The 18,437-nt window shown below is 35.5% G+C and overlaps 1 protein-coding gene across 1 annotated transcript in view; it reads left to right on the top strand.

The window, feature by feature from the left end:
• LOC131027438 (zinc protease PQQL-like) overlaps window positions 1–17,932 on the top strand; it is a 164,741-nt gene extending 146,809 nt beyond the window's left edge. The window contains exons 11-14 of the mRNA XM_057957498.2: window positions 6,811–6,921; window positions 7,055–7,135; window positions 16,324–16,518; window positions 17,484–17,932. Coding sequence (XP_057813481.1) covers window positions 6,811–6,921; window positions 7,055–7,135; window positions 16,324–16,518; window positions 17,484–17,570 — 474 coding nt within the window. The 3' untranslated portion in view covers window positions 17,571–17,932. The remainder of the gene's footprint in view (window positions 1–6,810; window positions 6,922–7,054; window positions 7,136–16,323; window positions 16,519–17,483) is intronic.
• The last annotated feature ends 505 nt before the right edge of the window (window positions 17,933–18,437 follow it).

The raw sequence follows: 18,437 nt of genomic DNA, 5'->3' as shown, positions 1-18,437 counted from the left end.
GTCAGACGAGGTGGCATCCTAGTCATCACTTCTCCAGTCAGTGTGGTCCACCTCAGCATGTCCAGATTCAATGTACCTAACTCATGGGTGATGGCACAAACTTCTATGTACCTACCCCGGCTATCCATTGGTGGAATTTTCCAGAGAGGACATATGTCCAAGCAATACAATTATTTCATTGGTCAAGCATTAAATGTTATGTAATGGTTGTAACAAACCCTAATTAGGGTTTTCATTGTTGAATCTTGGCCATTGATCTCAAATTGATCTCAGCCATCGAATTGTATTATGGGCACTATATAAGCCCTGGCATTTCATTTGTAAAGGCAATATAAATAGTTGGAAGCAGTTAGAAGATAGATAGAGAGTAGTTAGAAGGTGATTAGCAGCTGATAGAATAGCAATTAGAGTAGAGTAGAGAGAGAAGGCAAAGATTGTTGCCAAGGTGTTGTTGTAAAAGACTTGTAAAACTTCATTGAAGAAATGGTGAAATTTATGGGTCGATTCGACAATTTGCATGGTCTCTATACTTCTCATATTTGATTTCATGTTATTAGATGAATGGAAGAAATGTGCTTGATTGATGGTGAAATTCATATATCCATACTACTAGCAGTTTGTTGATTGCAGACTTGCCTTGTGTAGTCAACTGGAATCATTCAGCTTAAGCTTAACTTCAATTGTCGCTTCTTCATTGATATGCATCAGCCTGATGGTATCTATGCCTGTAGTGATGATTTGAACATCATAAAGCTTTCCTTCGAAGATCGCACTAACCTTGTGGAGATGGTCCTGGGATGTCAAAACAAGACTTAGTTAGAATTTCATCAAAGATCATTCATTGCTCCTACATTCTTAGTGTTAGGATTAGATCCTTTCCTCGCCCTCGTCCTTTTTTCCTTTTTTTTTCAAATCTAAGCCAGTAAAATCCTGTGTTCCAACAATATTCAAAGCAAATCAAACGTTCAGTCATCAAGTGTAAGTCCCCTTGTGATTCCAGCAAATCACATCATACCACAAAGAGCTTATCCACACGTAGAGATCCTACAGAAAAGAAACTTGAAGTCACCCTGATTGATCCTTTTCGCGATATCTTCAGCATTCAGAGGCTTTACTCAAGAGAGGATAAGGTACCTTTAGGTATTTTATTCTATGTTTGCATGTGCGTAAAATACACGTCAACAGTACCTAACATGGCCTTCTAGCCGGGACCCATCTTGCATTGCTTAGTTGCATTGTAGAATTTATTGCATTCCCCTAAGTTGCACTTAAGGGGGGGTGTTGGTGTAAATAATTATTCATTATGGATATTATTACACTTTACTTAAGTTTACTTAGGTACATGCATTTCATAGTAGTTTGGGTATGAGACACTTTGGTGTTTGTGCAACATTGAGATAGTGTGTGTAGGAGAATTTCCACCTTTTATGGTCTGATCTTGTTGTTACATTCCACCTCATATGGAATATTATATTATTTCTCCTACCTACCCACACCTATTTCCTACCTACCCTTATTTCTTATTGAGCCACATGTCATGTTTGTGTGCTCACATATCCATAAAGCCTTGCCTATATAAGCAAGCTCATCTACATTATTTGTACGGGCAATCATTGAACATCTTGTAATGATCCAGTTGATCATAGTTTGCATCTTGATAAAATAGAGTTTATTCTTATCATATATTTTGTCTCTCTTATTTGTGCTTTCCATTGCCTCTTGATCTTGGAAAAATCTCACATGGTATCAGAGCTGGTCCATATCTCACAGATAGGATTGAGATGTTGAATATATGCTTGATTTGAATTTTATGTAAAATTGAACAGCCTCAAGTTCGATTTAACTATAGCTTTGATACCACGTAAATGTTGTTCAATTTACAATTCAATATGCAAGATGTATTCTAATTTTATTCTTTATATCTATGTATTATCTATCTCTATTATAATTCTGACTATCTTCTTTGTTTGGCAGGTAAGAGGAGTATTTATCGATTTCAATATCCTCTTCACAAATACCAAATGATATATATATATGAGAGGGGAGGATCAAGCAGTGCCTTGACCGGTCATGTCTTATGGACATGACCGATCAAGACACTACTTGATCGCACCCCTTTGCATATGTTAACAACCGGTGTTTTAATTATTTACCAGCTCGATATTAATCGGGGTTCACGTAACATAATATATATGCCAATCGGTATTAATGGTGTTGTTTGGCATGGTATATTAATCGATAGTAATTAGTGTCTATGTTAACCGACACCGATCACTAACTAAAGGTTGTATATATTAAACGGTGCATACTATGCCACCCGATAGCAACTCGATAATCTTATTTCATTTGTTGGGAACACATCCAATATAGATCGGGATAGATGGTTAACCTAATAACTATCGTTTATCACCAATGTGCCATGCCATAATATGATTATCGATATTGATATAAATGAGGAATGTTTATCAAATAAAATAGCTTGAAGTTTTCTTAATAGTATAATCAATAGGATAAATGATTGAATGAGAGACTTCATTTATCTCTCATTCAATCATTTATCTTACCGTAGCTACCATGCATTAACAAATCCTTCTTCATGATGTTGAGTTTTCCTTGTTGTTGAATCTTTTGTCTGCATCCTTGAATGACCTTGTTGAGTCTTGCATCTTCCTTGCCTTGAATGTGTGGATCTTGTCTTTGTATTGGTGAGTCCTTCCTTGTATCTGCCTTTTGAACTTGAACACCTTGACTCCTCCATGTGGTTGAGTCCTCATTGCCTGCATTAAACCTGAAAAGACAAAGAAACTTTGTATCAAAACACTAAAATAAAAATGAAAGTAATATTGATACCCTACTAAGCATGTAGTCCTAAAATCTTCCAAGTCTGGAAATGATTATTAAAACCTCTGAAAATGCACCACTTAGTGTTAGAGAACTATTCCCTTAGGTCTGATCTGGAAATTTGAATTAGGGCTGCTGATAAAATTCGCAATAATTCTGCCCCCAAAACTGGTAAAAATGTCTCCCAAATCAGTCAAAATCAGACCTAACAAAATCACTCTAATGTCTGATCTGCAAATTCACCCTATAAGCTGATAAAAATGTCTCTAATTGAAAGGTAATTTATAAAAAATTGTCACAGGTCTGCTGGTTATTATTCTCTCAGCTCTGCTCCTCTCCATTTGCCCTGAATTGCATTCAATTGTTGCTTGAAATGAGAGATTCGATCTTCCTCTTATACCATCCTTTGACCTGAATTTACAATTTCCTCATCAAGCCGACCTAGACCTTTGACTGATTGAAATTAAATTAATTGTAATCAGTTCTATGTCGACTTATGGTTTGTCTTTTAAATTTTTGAATTTCTCTTTAAGAGAGCCAACGTAGACATTAGCCTCCTTGAGCAGGTTTGAGGGGGCTTTAATGCAAGGCGCTACTTTAAGGTTGCCATGGACTAATGTAGGTTGGCTGGCTCAAACTATGAATTTCACCTTGCATCAACGAATTTTGGAAAGATTTAATTCCACTTCCTTAGGTCGGTTGTCTCTTGATGCACCCTTTATCTTGTATGAAAAAGAGTTGAGCGCTGATCCACAAAAAACTTCTCACACCTGCCTTAATTTTATTTCTTCTGCTCTGCTATGTGAACTTAGGTCTGCCCCTCTTTAGGTCTGATTTTCTTACTTGCAAGCCCTATTTCCCATGAGTGGGATTCCTTAGTATGCATGGACAAAAATGCTGGGAGGGATTTTGAGGTTTGAGAGGACAACCTGAGCAGGTTTCCAAGCCTCACAAGGAAAAAGGGACAATGAAGACGGGTTTTCAACGTGCAAAGGAACAGCTTAGGGCGGAAAATCAAGGTGTGTAGGGACAATTAGGGCAGAACTTCATCTAGGTGGGGGATTAGTATAGGAAGGTCGGGCAGTAATCCATGGGTAAGAGGGACTAAGGCTGGGTGCTATTCCAAGGAGTACATGGATTATGCACAAGGCTAGGCACTATTCCATAGTGCACAAGGATTATGCACAAGGCTAGGCACTATTCCAAGGAGTACATGGACAAGTTTAAATGCAAATTTGGTGTGATCATGATTAGGGACAAAGTTTAAGCAAGGCAGACTTGAAATTTGCTAAGGACAAAAAGTTTGAGCCGGATCTCAAGTTGCAAGGAAAATGCAAGGCGTGATTCCTAAGTGTAGAGAGATAATTCTTGAGCACAAATTTGGTGTGCACATGGACTAAGGACCAAGGTGGATGCCTGAAAAGCTTGCTATTTAAATATCCAATGGGCTAAGGATTATAACATTTTTATACTTGAACCTTAGATTTTACTTTTCAACTTTGAATTTCCACACTTTTTAGACAAGGATTTTTGAAAAATCGTCCTTATTCCCCATTCTGACGAGGTCAAAAAATCTGACCTTGATGAGGGATTCCCCTTGTCTAGGCATGTCTTTGAATATTCCATCTTTGATCAATACTTAGCATTTTCAAAACATCACTCATCCTAATAGCTAGTCCTAACAACATTTGCAACATTTTTTGCACTTTTGCAACATTGACAACATTTTGACATTTTGACATTTTTGACAATTTTCACTATCTTGCCCACAATTCTCAATCTTGACATTTTTTCATGGATTCGAGACTCAAAAATTGAATTCCTAACTTGATGACACCCTAAGAACAAGACATTACACTCACTCATTTCAAGGACACTCAACACTCACTTTATCTTAGACTGACCAACTCTCAAAAACAAAGGTTAAAAGATCATAACTATTGCCAAGCAAAGAAAACACTTTTAAGACAAGGATTTTTGAAAAATCTTCCTTATTCCCTATCCTGACAAGGTCAAAAAATCCGACCTTGACAAGGGATCTCCCTTGTCTAGGCATCACGTCTTTGAATATTTCATCTTTGATAAATACTTAGCATTTTCAAAACATCACTCATCATAACAACTAGTCCTAACAACATTTGCAACCTTTTTTGCACTTTTGCAACATTAACTACATTTTGCAATTTTGACAAGTTTGACATTTTTGACAATTTTTGAATTTTCACTATCTTGCCCACAATTCTCAATCTTTACATTTGTTCATGGATTCGAGACTCAAAACTTGAATTCCTAACTTGATGACACCCTAAGAACAAGACATTACACTCTCACTCATTCCAAGGACACTCAACACTCACTTTATCTCGAGCTAACAAGACACTCTGAAACCCTCTCAAAAACAAAAATTAAAAGATCATAACTATTGCCAAGCAAAGACAACTAGGCAAAAACGACTAACTTAAAAAAGAAAAAAAAGTGGAGGTCCTCATTTGCAATGGGGTGATGTGCAGTGCCAATTTGAATAAATGTTCCTAAACATTTCAAAGAACTCAATATGCACCCAAAACCTTAAGATAATTCGGAATCATACTCATAAGGGAAGAGCTATCACAAACTGGATCAAGGCACCTCATCTTTGATTATGACCCTTAGAATCCACCGTGATGAGCTACGTGAAGTCCTAACTTAAAAAGCATCCTAGATAGAGCCTCGCTGCCAATCAATCATCCATAGCCTCAACGAGGTTATCATTGTAATCTCATGCATATTGTACCATAATCAGCTAGGCATCCATAGCCTCGATGGAGTTACTCGCATGTTCCCAAAACCAAATACTTTAATATTTCAATTACTCATAATTTAAAAGGAATTCAATTACTCAGAATTTAAAGGGAATTCAATTAGTCAGAATTTAAAGGGAATTCAATTAGTCAGAATTTAATCCAGTGCAGGCCAAAACAATTTTTTATTTTTTAGCTTTTAGATTTTGAGTGAGGTTCTAGGGGAAGAGGGAACCTTCATTTCATTCCATTTTTCATAAATTTATAGCTTTTAACTAAGCACCTTCTTTTCCTTTTTCAAAATTGATTAAAGTTAAATGAATTTTTTAACAATTCATCGGGATGTAATTGCTTCTATTAAGGCACCATAATAACATATTTCATTAATGTTATTTTATACAAATACAATTACATATTCTCTGACTTTATATCCCAACACATATCTTATGAAGTGATACAACATAAATAGGAATTTAAGATGAAAGCAACTGTTCAGGATGGCCTGACCCTTGAAACCGTCCAAATACAATATTAGATCAACTCTTCTATTAAAATAGCAGTCCATTTTATTTACATTTATTTGATTGTAATGCTTGTCTTCAAGTTATAGTTACCACACAACACATAATTAATAACCACTTTTACTAGTTGTAAGATTATTTACCACTACTTAAGCTGCAAGTGCTAACATCAAAACATAAATTAGCCAAGTAGATGAGTTGCTACATCTACGGTTGTCCATTCTATAAATGTAATTAATTTGTTAAAATAAGGGTCTTGTACTAATTTCTACTTAAGGTAATTTGGTTTTTGTTTTTCCAAAATTGTGTTCATGGTCTAATTAGGATTTTTACACAAACTCGGAATGTTGTCTGCTTGGATTAGCCAGCTATTATACCATTTTTTCTGTCATAAAATAAGGCTCTTGTTGTACTAATTTCTACTTTGGGTGATTTGGTTTTTGTTTTTACAGATTTGTACTTATGACCTAAATTAAGGTCTTTACACGAACTCAGAATGTTGTCTACTTGGATTAGCCTGCTATTATACCATTTTTTCTTTCATAATTTTTTGTTATGCATTAACTCTAATTCATCCATAGAGAGGTGGCTGCATGTTCTTCTGCTAAGTTGTTTTTTACCCTACCTTCTGAGTAGATAGTCTGTTTTTCCCCTCATTTTGCATGTAGGTTGATCTTTCTTTGGATGAGATATTGCATCTGCAAAAAGAAGGGCCTTCTGATGAGGATGTGTCAACAATGCTTGAAAGTGAGGAAAGCATACATCAGAAGGCTTTACAGGTAGAATTATAAAAGAATTGTCATCACTATAACATATTCTAGCTTCACTTAGACACTTGAATTTATTGTACGCTACTAAAATCATAGTTACAATTTAATTGATTGCATTTGATGGATAATTCGTTTAATACAGGAAAATGAATATTGGCTTGAACATATTATGCGTGGTTATCTAAGTCGATCTTATGCTGGTGATCTAAATGCATCTCTTAAGGTAATGCTAATGCTTGATTTTGAACTCTTAATATGTGGACTCTCTTTGAAAGCATCACAACCTAAAATGTGGAAGTCTACTTCGAAACATATTTGCAGTGGAAAATATAGATTTGTGGCAGCTAATTTGTACTGGATTTTCAATTTAATTCTTTTAGTTCTTTGTTTAGTACAACTAGTTTTGCCCTATTGAATTAGTTTCTCAGCTTCTTATTGATATCTTACATTTCTATTATGTGCGTACTACAAAAAATAAATAATGCTTTGAGGTAAACAGTGTTTTTGGTCTGTTTGAAAGTTAGTATATCTTTCATAGTAACAACCTATCTTTGGTTGCTATTATCTTGTTGAGTTGGCTTTACACAAGCAAGATTAATGCCCTAAAAGATATACAGATCAGACTCCTAGGATTACAGATAATTGGTTTAACAATCATTTGATAAGTTATAGGGTAAAATCTTAGACAAAAGCAGAAATGATATAGAGAACAAGAAACACATCCCATGGAGAAATTAATACATAGAGATTGTAGTATACTGCCCAAAAATTTTAAACTAAAATATTGCAATTTTCACAAGTTATCTTGCACAGACATTTTGTCAAACAATTTGTAACTCATCTGTTCTGGGTTTGTTTTGAAAGAGATATTACACAAAATTCATCATAATATTGACTTCCCAATATTACATATTTCAGACAATTTTATTCATACAAAATTTATTGAATAATATATTCACAGGAAATTTCTTTATAATTTTTGTATTGCTGTTACAAAAAAAATGAGATATTCAAAAATTACATACAGCAATTGAATCTCAATATTCATTAATCAAATTCGCTGACATGGAAGTACATTCAGCCTCTCTAGTATTTCTTCTCCTTCCTAAGAGTTGTATGGCCCCACACACTAGGTACGACAAACTTGGTCAATTGTACGATAGACCTTGGAGTGCCAACTTCCTTATGAGGTTGACCTTGCAGTCCAAACTTTGTAAATGAGAAATAAAATGTTCAAGATGTCCAAATGAGCTTCTCTATTTATTTTTTTAATAATTTCTGCAAGAATGAGAAGTTATATTTTAAATTCACTTTTATTAAAATAGTAATCTTGTTGGCGCACATAGTCACTTTATATTATTTTTTCTTGTTGACTTGCTAAATAAAAATTCCAATGTTCCACGGAAATGCATTCCCCCCCCTTAGACCCGCGTTTCCAAGACAGGGAGACGGGGATGCGGCGTCTCCCGCCGTCCCGCCACTGCCACCGATGCTTCGCCGGAGACAAGGAAACGTCGAGACGTCTCCAAGTCTCCTTGGGAGACGTCTCAACGTCTCCAAGAATCCTTGGGAAACTCTTTGGGAGACTCCCAGGCGTCTCCAAGACTCCTTGGGAGACTTGCAGGTGTCTCCCGTTTGAATGCGTCAAAAAGCAATTGAATTTTTTTTTTTTAATTTTGAGCAATTTTGGGGGGTTGGGGTGTAACCCTAATTTTACGTGAGTCCCACCCCTCCCCCCAATGCAATACGAAACCACTTAAACTACTGATTTCATTCACAATTCTAATTCTGATTTTTTTTAGAGCTAGCTGAAGAGGAGAAAAAAATTAGAAATCTTCGTATTTAGATTTAGTATTTCAAATTTTTCTATTTTATAATTTTACTAATTTCTTATAGTTTCATTTGAAATGTAATTCTTATACTATTATAGATCTTTTCACAACTAGTTTTTCAAGTACTATAAGTATATGTATAACTATATCAGCACCACCACCCCGCCACCCGCCATCGTCGTCCTCCACCATCCCCAAACTTAGGCCCTTTGTCCCCTCATCCCCAAAACCCGCCCCCCCAGCCGTGGAACACTGAAAAATTCATTAAATACAAGTCATTGAAAACTTTAATTTAAGACAAACTTAATCTAATTAATTAAATTATCCCCTTTTTAATTCTCCAAATCAAACTATGGGAATAAAATAGGCTAATGACACTCTCTCGAATGGCTAAGTCATAGAAGTGGAGATTACAGTCCTCCCCTGCACAAAGTGCTAAAAAATCTACTCTCCTTCCCAAATGGCATCTTCTGTAGGCAAATCCTTCCATCTAACCGAGTATTCTGAAATATTCCTATTCTTGAGCTTCTTCTCCCTAGCATTATTAATGACTTCTAAAAACTAAGACCAATTTTCCCTTCTCATCCAATAGTGGTAACTCTATAGAGGGTGTAATGTGTTGTCCCAATGACTTTTAAGGCAAGAAACATGGAATACATTGTGAATTTTACCATGCTCTAGTAGCTTTAGCCCATAGGCAACTTCTCCATTCGTTTATATAATCTTGTAGGGGCCATAAAACCTGGGTTTTAATTTTTTTCCACCACTCCTCGAGTGAGGATTGTCTATAAAGCTGCAACTATAAATAGACCATATCTCCAACCTCATGCCTTTTGTATCCTATGCTTGTTTGCATACACCTTTTGTTGGTTCTAAGCCGGTTGGATATATTCTTTCAAAGCCTTCAGAATATTCTGATGTTTCTATACCCATTCTTTGGCCTAAGGTGCTCTGTTATCTACGAAAAACCAAGTCTACAAAAGAGGTGACATCAACCCATACAAAGCTCTGAAATGAGTCATACTTATGCTCATATGTCATGTCCCCTTTCTAGAGTGGACATCGGAGACGGAGGAGTTGGCCTATCATTGGAGTCTCGTAGGCTAGCAGAGGTTGATTGGGACTCATTCAGTGCATATAGTGATTGGATTTTGGCTTTACGGGCAGTTTGGAGCCAGTTTGGAGCAGTTCCTAGATTTTAGGGGGTATCCCTAAATTTTAGGAGGTCGTGACAGTTGCCAGTCGTGAGGTTATTCATGACCTTTTAGATGGTTTCAGTTTCAGGAGATTTGGGTGTGTTTCCTAGTTTCTAGGAGCATCCCTAGATTTTAGGGATGAGACTGCCAGTTGATCCATGATTTCCGACTTCAGTCACAGACAGGTGGCAAATTCCGTTTCAGGTTTTTGGAGTCATTTGAGCCTTCTACAGCTATTTGGGATATATTTTTAATATATTTAAATATTTCTTAAGTTAGCGTTTAATTATTTAAATAAGGCTATGTTTATAGCCATTTTGGAGTGATAAGGGGTTTTTGGCCTCATCTGGATGTGTATCCCTTGGTGTGATAGCTCGTTGGAAAGGTCTTGGACTTTTCTAAATATTTCTCTTTTGACTCAGATCCTTTCGGTGAACGGATTTCTTTATATTTGAAAAAAAGGTCATTTTCTATGCACTTGACAACTTAAAATGAGAAATATAACATTTTAACCCTAAACACCCCATTGAGTCACTTTTAGGGTTTGAGCTTAGTGGGAAGGTGTTATAAGGAAGTTGAGACCTAATTCTTATTATGTTTTACACATTTTACATCTTGGATTTGAGATTTGGCTCTGGAAGAGCTTTTCAGCATCTGGGACGCCAACCCCAATGCCTTGCCTGTTTGGGACGTAGCCCCCAATACAGTGGTTTGGATTTGTTTGCAGCTATTAGCATCTTGGAGATTGTACGGCATTCTTTCTGGAGGTTCAGCAATTCTGACAGAGTTCAGCGTGGGGTTTGGGGTTTCTAACCAGTTGGGTGTACTTGGCAGCTGTACGGCTGTACCTGGCAGCCACTTTCCTTCCCACGTGCAGCACTTGGAGGGCTGGAATCTTGCCACAACTTCATTCCTAGTTATGTTACTCTTTCAGCATCCAGGTTGGAATTATTCCTGATTGTAATTTTCCTGAAATTATTGGAAATCTTCATCTGGTCAAATATTTGATTTTATATTCAGAAATCTGCCTTGAATCGAATTTGTTTTGGCTGTATATGAACTTCATTTTCAGTACTTTGTTCATGTACTTGTACTTCATTATTTACTTGTTGAAAAATCATCAAAATACAAAAAGAATTCAACCCTTCTGCAACTTCTGTCTATTTCTGAAAGAAAATATTAATAAGCAGGAAAAATCAATTTAAATAAATAAAAATTACAGCAGATTGGTAAAAGAGATCCATCAGGGATCTTTCATCATATGATAAGTGGTGTTATAGAAATGCTTGCCTAGATGCAACCAATTCCTCTCAGATGCAAATGAACTAGCAACCCATTAAGACAAAATTAGAAAGAGTTTCAAAATTTAAAAATTAAAACATAAATAAACTTCAAAGATAGAAGTTTTTTCTTATAAAATTTACTTGGAGGTTCTAGGTGTGTGAATGATTGTGTAATGTACCCACTTTGAAATATAATTTAATAATAAATGATAATAATAAAATTAAAATACAAAAGAATAAAAATATAAATATAAATATAAAAAAATATAATTAAAATTTGATTAAAGTTAATAAACGATCAAAAGGCATGAATTGATAAGTTGTGACTCTCTCAAACGTGAGATATAAAAGGGAGAAGAGAACCTCACTTAAGGGGGAGAGAATTTGAAAAAATGAAGTGCAGATCTGATTGTGAAAGGTTGTGTCCCTTTCAAATAGCAGAAATAATGAAGAGTTGCACTCTTTCAAAAGATGCTAATGGTGAAAGGGTGTGTCTCTTGCCAAAGGACATACATGATGAAGAGGTGTGTGACCTCTCCTTCACATTGAGAGATATAAAGGAAAGAAAAGGAATCAAAAGCATCCAGTGACATCACCATGGATCAGATCAGATCAGAACTATTATTAAATTGCAGGCAGTAACATCCTTGTTCTTGTTCTTGGTGGTACGCATGGGGATGTGTTTAATAACTATGCTTAATATATGAAGCCCAATAATGTTCATTAAGTGGCAGATATCGATGATACATATTAGTCATCAAGCATCGATGGGGAAGTTAGCGTAAGATTAAGTAATGTCCAAGAAGATGAGTGATCAAAGTCATTCAGATAAGAATGATCAGTATTGACAGCGAATGATATTAGATGCCAAATATATTATGAAGATCGAAATATGCTCATAAGCATATCGGCTAAGGCATATATCGATTACATATTAATGGATGACAGTGACTAATATAAACACTGAATAATATCGACAATAGTTAGATCAATATGCAAATCCGGTTAATTAAGAGTGTTGACTATCAACATCGATTAAGGGAAGGACTTATCAAACAACCAATCGATATCTGAAGAAGCACAATTTTAAGACAGCGATTCATTTTGTTAATGACAGCGATCAATGGTCATGAGGACATCGATTAGTAAGAAGACTGATCGGTGGTTATGAGATAACTAATCACGTATGGAATGGTGCTATCTGGAGGAAGGAGTTGAGGTTCAATGGCTACCTTTCTTGGCCAAATTATATCACATCACTTTGGAGCAGCATTGAGCTAGAGCATTTATGGGTTCTTTTCTTAAGAAGATGGCTAACTTGGAGCCCATCTTTGGGCTGAAATGGATGTACAATTTCATCAACATTGATAAGGTGACAAATAGTGAATAATAAAGCCAGTGAGTATTAAGAACATTTAGTAGTAGTGTTAGGGGAAAGGAACCAATAGTTGAGCATATTCCAATAGTTGTTATAGCATTTGTTGATTTAATGTCCATTTTTAACAATATTGCACCAATAGTTGTGAATTTAAAGTTGTTACTGTTGACGATGACTACCCATAATTGAATGAAATGTATTCCTTAGATCTCAAAAACAGCAAATCATGTAATGCGACATCAATGCACCAACAGAACATGACTTACTTAGTGCACAACTATCAATCTCACTTTTCTTGGGCCTTTTTGGACATCTTGGCAAAAAGCATGCTGATGTGGCCTTGAAACCTTAATCATAAGTAGGGGACTTGCCAAGTAAGGTGATGTAAAAAATTGGGAGTGATTTGAAAATTTTCACATAAGATTTTTTTAATAATATGATATACTAGGGTTTCATTTATACCTAATGAATTTTGTAATGTTAGTCACATTGAGAAGACGGGATGTTTATGGTTCCCTCTCTGAACAGTTGTAACGGGCTATGCTTTGGGTACAGCTTATTCATAAAAAAAGAGTCTATCTGACGTGGCATTATGATGAAATCTAAAAAAGCATTTTAATTCAGTATAGATTGGCACCAAGGGCCACAAGAAGGTTTGAAGGCATGAATAATTATTTTGGAAAAAATTGCGATTTTCATTTTAATTCCCTTCCACGTGACATTTTGTTGTTTGAGGCAACCTTTGTAGTTCAATTTTAACTAAATCAAAGCATTTGGAGAATCATTTTCTTTTCAAATAGATGAGTTTTTAGAAGTGTTAAACCTGAAAATTTGATCTCTCTTTAGTCATAAGAAGGTTAAGGATGGTTGAAGGCCTTCAAAGGAACGACCAAAAAAACTTGAAACTTGTTGAGAAAATAAACTCTAAGAAGACTTTTGTTTATGCTTGATAACTAAGAAATCACTTTTGATTCATTAGCTTGTCAAATTTTATATGACCTAGAGTAGTAATGGTGCAGGAGCACACGAGCAGACTGGTGATCAGCACCAACAAAAAAATTTCAGTTTGTCATCTTAAATTTTGTATTGTTTTGTTTAATCTCTCCCCATGTTTGGATTGGGCAATAGAAACCCTCTTTGGTCAAGCTGTCAAAGCAGACAAACTTCGAGTGCTTCTTAAGTTGTTGATGATGTAGCCGATATGACGGAAGAATATGTACTTGGGATGCTACCACAGCTGTTTCTCTTCGATATATTTTCTGATGCAAATTTTCTACAGTGACTTCGGGTGTTATGATTGAAGGGAATTGACCGATGGTAGAGTACAAATGTTCTGGCTGATATGTATGCAGAATGTATAAAAGGGCCATGAATTATTGAATGGATTAGTTAGAAGGTTTTAGAAACTTTCAAATTAATGCAATTAACAATGAAATTGAATGGGTGTTAAACCATTCCGTTTCCATGAAGCCTGAATGGGAGTGAATGACGGGTCGCACGGGTCCAAAGAAGACAGCGAAGCAGCATCAAATACTTTAGGATCATAAAATATCCAATTTCAAGATACCAAAAACATTTTGAGAAGGGTGAGCAGGGAAGACGTTTGATTGAGAGTTTTAGCAGCAAACATATATTTAGTTACCAATTTTATGATCCCACAGTCCAAGATCCTTTAGCTTTTAAGCTAGACGAATATACGTGTTATATTTGATTGCTAGAATCCAAGAGAAAATCTGCTAGAGAAAAATAGATATCTCACTTGTTGGGTTGATATGGCCCAGGTTGTCCCAGTCAGCTGAACATGGGTAATCAGTGGAGACTCTGTGGTTACACCAGCCATATCCTTGTTTATATTCAAATGATTGATGATGATGTACTAAATGAGTTATCGTAATGTTATCTCTCTTGGTTCTGATTTTGGCATTGGTCTCTTGTCTTTTTTCTGGTATTTGAATATGTTGTAATGGCTTCTTTTCTTGTGGAAACAACCGATTTCAGAGCATCTAAGGTTTCAAGAAACTCAAAAAAAAATTATAATACAGGAATAGCCAAAGAGAAACCTAAGTAAATTTCTAAGGATACCGATCTACTTGCATTCCTCTCAAAAGGGATCAACTTTGTCAAAATATTTAATAAGACTATTGTTTTCCATTGACTTTTGCAAGGGATCGTAACAAGAATATTATTGGAACATTGAACGAATGAATGAATGTTTTTAATAACGTTCACAAGGCCAAACAGCCTATGGGACCCACGAATAGCTAGCAAAAGAAGCATGCAAGGCCCAACAAAGCCCAAACAAAATACTGTGACTGCTAAACCTCGTTTTCCTTCTGCATCTTGGATCTTCTATTGTGTATCTTGATTAGGAAGTCTGCAACTCTCATTATCTTTTCTTCGTTGAATAGGTTACTCGAGGTGTTTACATTTAGTGTATCATCCATCTTCCTATATCGCATTTAAGTTGATGTGATCTGGTCTTTATCTGAGCAATTAACATTTTGCCTTCTATTTTATGTCCATTCCTATGTAGTTCTTTTGTGTATGGCCATGTGTAGGATTGAAATGTTGGATATAGTATCCCTTTTTCCTCCCCATTTGACCAGCCCACATATTTTCTTTGAATTTTTCTTGCACGTACTTTTTTATTTCTCCATTGTTATTTGAGCAATCTTTCATGTCAATATCCCACCTATTCATCCATTTAATGCTTTGTTTCATCCATGTGCTCTTCATTCTGTCTAGTTTCTCTCCCACTACCATTTTTAGCCAACAATGTATCTCCATGTTTTCTAACCTTCTTAAATAACTTAGCAGCCAGAACATAGCTGATGCCTCAATAGGAAAAGCCCTTGCTTCCGCTAGGACAATCTTATATGGGATAGATGATCTAATCTTGAGGCTGGTCGTAATAAAATGTTTTTGTAATCTCTCTATTTGTCTCAATTTCATTGCTGAAGTGCTGCTGTCCCATACCTCACATCCGATAGTACCACCAGAACCATCAGAAGCCCAAAAAGAGTTTTCGTAGTTTTCTAGTCCCATAGCTCAACTCTTCTACATCTATTTTGGAGTGAGTATAAGGCTTTCCATCCCCCTTAGATCCTTTTTTCTCTACATATTTCTTAGCTGAATCTATTGTTGCCAAGCAGGTTAAGGAGAGATTTGACCTGCAATGCTTTTTAAAGGAGAGATTTGACTAGCATTGTAATCCAGCTGAGAACATTTTCAATTACGATAGATTTGGATCGATTCTGTAATGACCCGTCATATAAGCCCTCAATCATTATCGTGGAAGGAAGAAATTGACAAGACCGATCAGCCATTACTAAATCATATTATGTGACAAACAGCAATTAAGATAGAAAATACACACGATTAGTTGGCTAAGATCGATGCTTGAGCATCCAGCAATAGATTAGTTGGCTAAGATTAAAGCTTTAGATGCTTGAGCATCCAGTGACGTACTTGGGAGTATGGCAACTATGAGTTCCCTATATATAGTCACATGTTCTAGAATTTTAGTTGCTGGACAAAAACAACTGTGAAAGAGAATTTTAGACTATGAGAAATGCTATTCAAAGGGTATGATTTTAATTTCTTTCTGGTCATATATAAGGTTTAGTATATTTCGAAACCGTAGAAAACTTTGTAGCATAATTATCCAGGCATATTACAGCAAATATATTTCTTCATTAATAATCCAATATGGTCATTTGCAGGCTCAGGATGAATGCCGCAGCACAGTCAGGTCATCTTTAACTCGCATGAAAATGCAAGAAAAACTGCAGAGAATATTGCCATCACCTTGCACAAAACAATATACAGTAGTTGTACTTATGCCAAAGATATCTGTGATCCAGAGATTGAAATCTTTTCTCTTTGATGCAATCAACCGATCAAGCATGGCAGAAAAGGTAAGATTACAGTGTAAAATTTCTCTAAATTTCTTCAGTTTTTACATTTAGCTAGCTTTGATGTCCAAATTTTGCTTTCAGAATCTATTAAAAATCATTGTGTGTTAGATGCTTTACAATAATTTCGCTGACTTTTGAATAAGAGCTAAAAGCTATTTTTAAATTAAACTGGATTATAGAAGCACAGGAAGAACTAGTATGTATCTTAAAAATAGGTAATTTTTGCCTGAGATATCCCTTCGTTTTGTCAAAGGAAAGACACTCTGCTATATGTACTAACAATGATTTTTCTCTGTGATTTATACTATTTGCAATGTTATCATTGATGTGTTTTGCTTCTAATACACGTGACAAGTATTACCTCGTCTCAATAATTAAAATGAACTTGGTCTTACTCCATCTTGATTTATGAGGATAATCAATACTGAGACAAAAAATGGGTGCACGTAGTTAAAATTACTTTGCTTGCTCTCCGTGAGTTAGTTCCTTCAGCCACTCCATGAAATCCTGTTTTTGGGGAATATGATTCCTCGGAGCTTTTAAGGTACTCAACTCCCTAATACTCTAGTGATGTATATGCTTGCTCGGCAATTCGTAGGCTTTGTTGTTGTCACAGCACATGTATGGTAACTTGATTTTGGACGTAGAATTTTCAGCGTCAAAATGCAGTGCTGTTTTCCCTTCTGAATTGCCAGAACGGCAAATTTTGTGTTCCAAGATATTCAATTATTTTATATCCTTATATACCTTGCCTTGAGTTGCAAGTATAGTTTCTTGATTTCTGAGTTTCCTATTATTTGGGCTCTAAAAGAACATCAAATATTTGTTTTTCAGGTATTTTGATTTTTTTTTCCGATACTTAAACATCTCATGCTAAATGGTTCACCAACCTGTCTTTCAGTTCTACCCGGTTTTTAATGTTTCCACTTATTTGGGATTTAAAAGGATATTTACATTGATTGCAGGTTATGATGGCCATTTCAACTGCTGTTGTACTAGTTCCAGCGGTCGTTTGGTTCCAATTTTCAAGGAAGACCAGAAATATAGCATGAGTATGCATTTTGAGATGCTATGCTTAATATAGATATTCTCTTGCTGAGGTACTTTATCAGCTTCAAAGTTATAATTTATGGCGGTAACATAGTCATGTTGATTAAAGAAACAATTTTTATTGTAGCTGCTTTTAGCTTTCAAATGGTAAAAGGGAATGGGCAGAGAGGCCCTATGTAATTTTGTTGTCGATATCATTTAAATGGGCGTTTAGTAAATGGACCTATGGCAATGACCTGCCAGTATGAATTGTTACTATATATCAACTGCAATCCATTTTGCACTCTATACTACATGCACTTGAAAGCCTATTTGGGCCAAACAAGTAATATATCATGTCTGACGATAGCTTTGATTCTGCTCATCTATTATTTAACTGTTGCTTCCTGTCGTTTTGGTTTATGACATGAAATATGTATTTTTTTGAGGAGCGGTGCTTCTATGTGCTCTCTGATGATAACTAAAATTTGAGTGTATCATTGCAAAGATGGTTATGCACATGGTTGCTAGATAGACTACCACTGTAAGGTTAACTAGGTGGTTATTCCAACGGTCATAACTATATGGCAGCAATGAACTGAGTGGATGATAAAAAATTCTTAACATAATTTCTTATTTACATCAAACAATTTTGCATTCAATTGTATATAAATTTCTTTTGAATCATTTACAAATAAAAATACAAACAAAGACAAATTAACATCTTTAGGAATGAGTTAGAATGTTTTAATTTTTCTCCTGATTATATCTCTTTTAGAAGTTCAATTTTAAGTCACTGGAGGATTTTTTTTTTTAAATTATTATGCCCTAACAAGAGGTAGGTGAAAAAGACAAGGTTGCCCTGAGATAGCAGGCCATGCCTCATAACA

The sequence above is a fragment of the Cryptomeria japonica genome, chromosome 4 (genome assembly GCF_030272615.1).
Source record: "Cryptomeria japonica chromosome 4, Sugi_1.0, whole genome shotgun sequence".
In the NCBI taxonomy this organism is placed as follows: Eukaryota; Viridiplantae; Streptophyta; class Pinopsida; order Cupressales; family Cupressaceae; genus Cryptomeria; species Cryptomeria japonica.
This window is presented reverse-complemented; position numbering and strand designations above follow the sequence as displayed.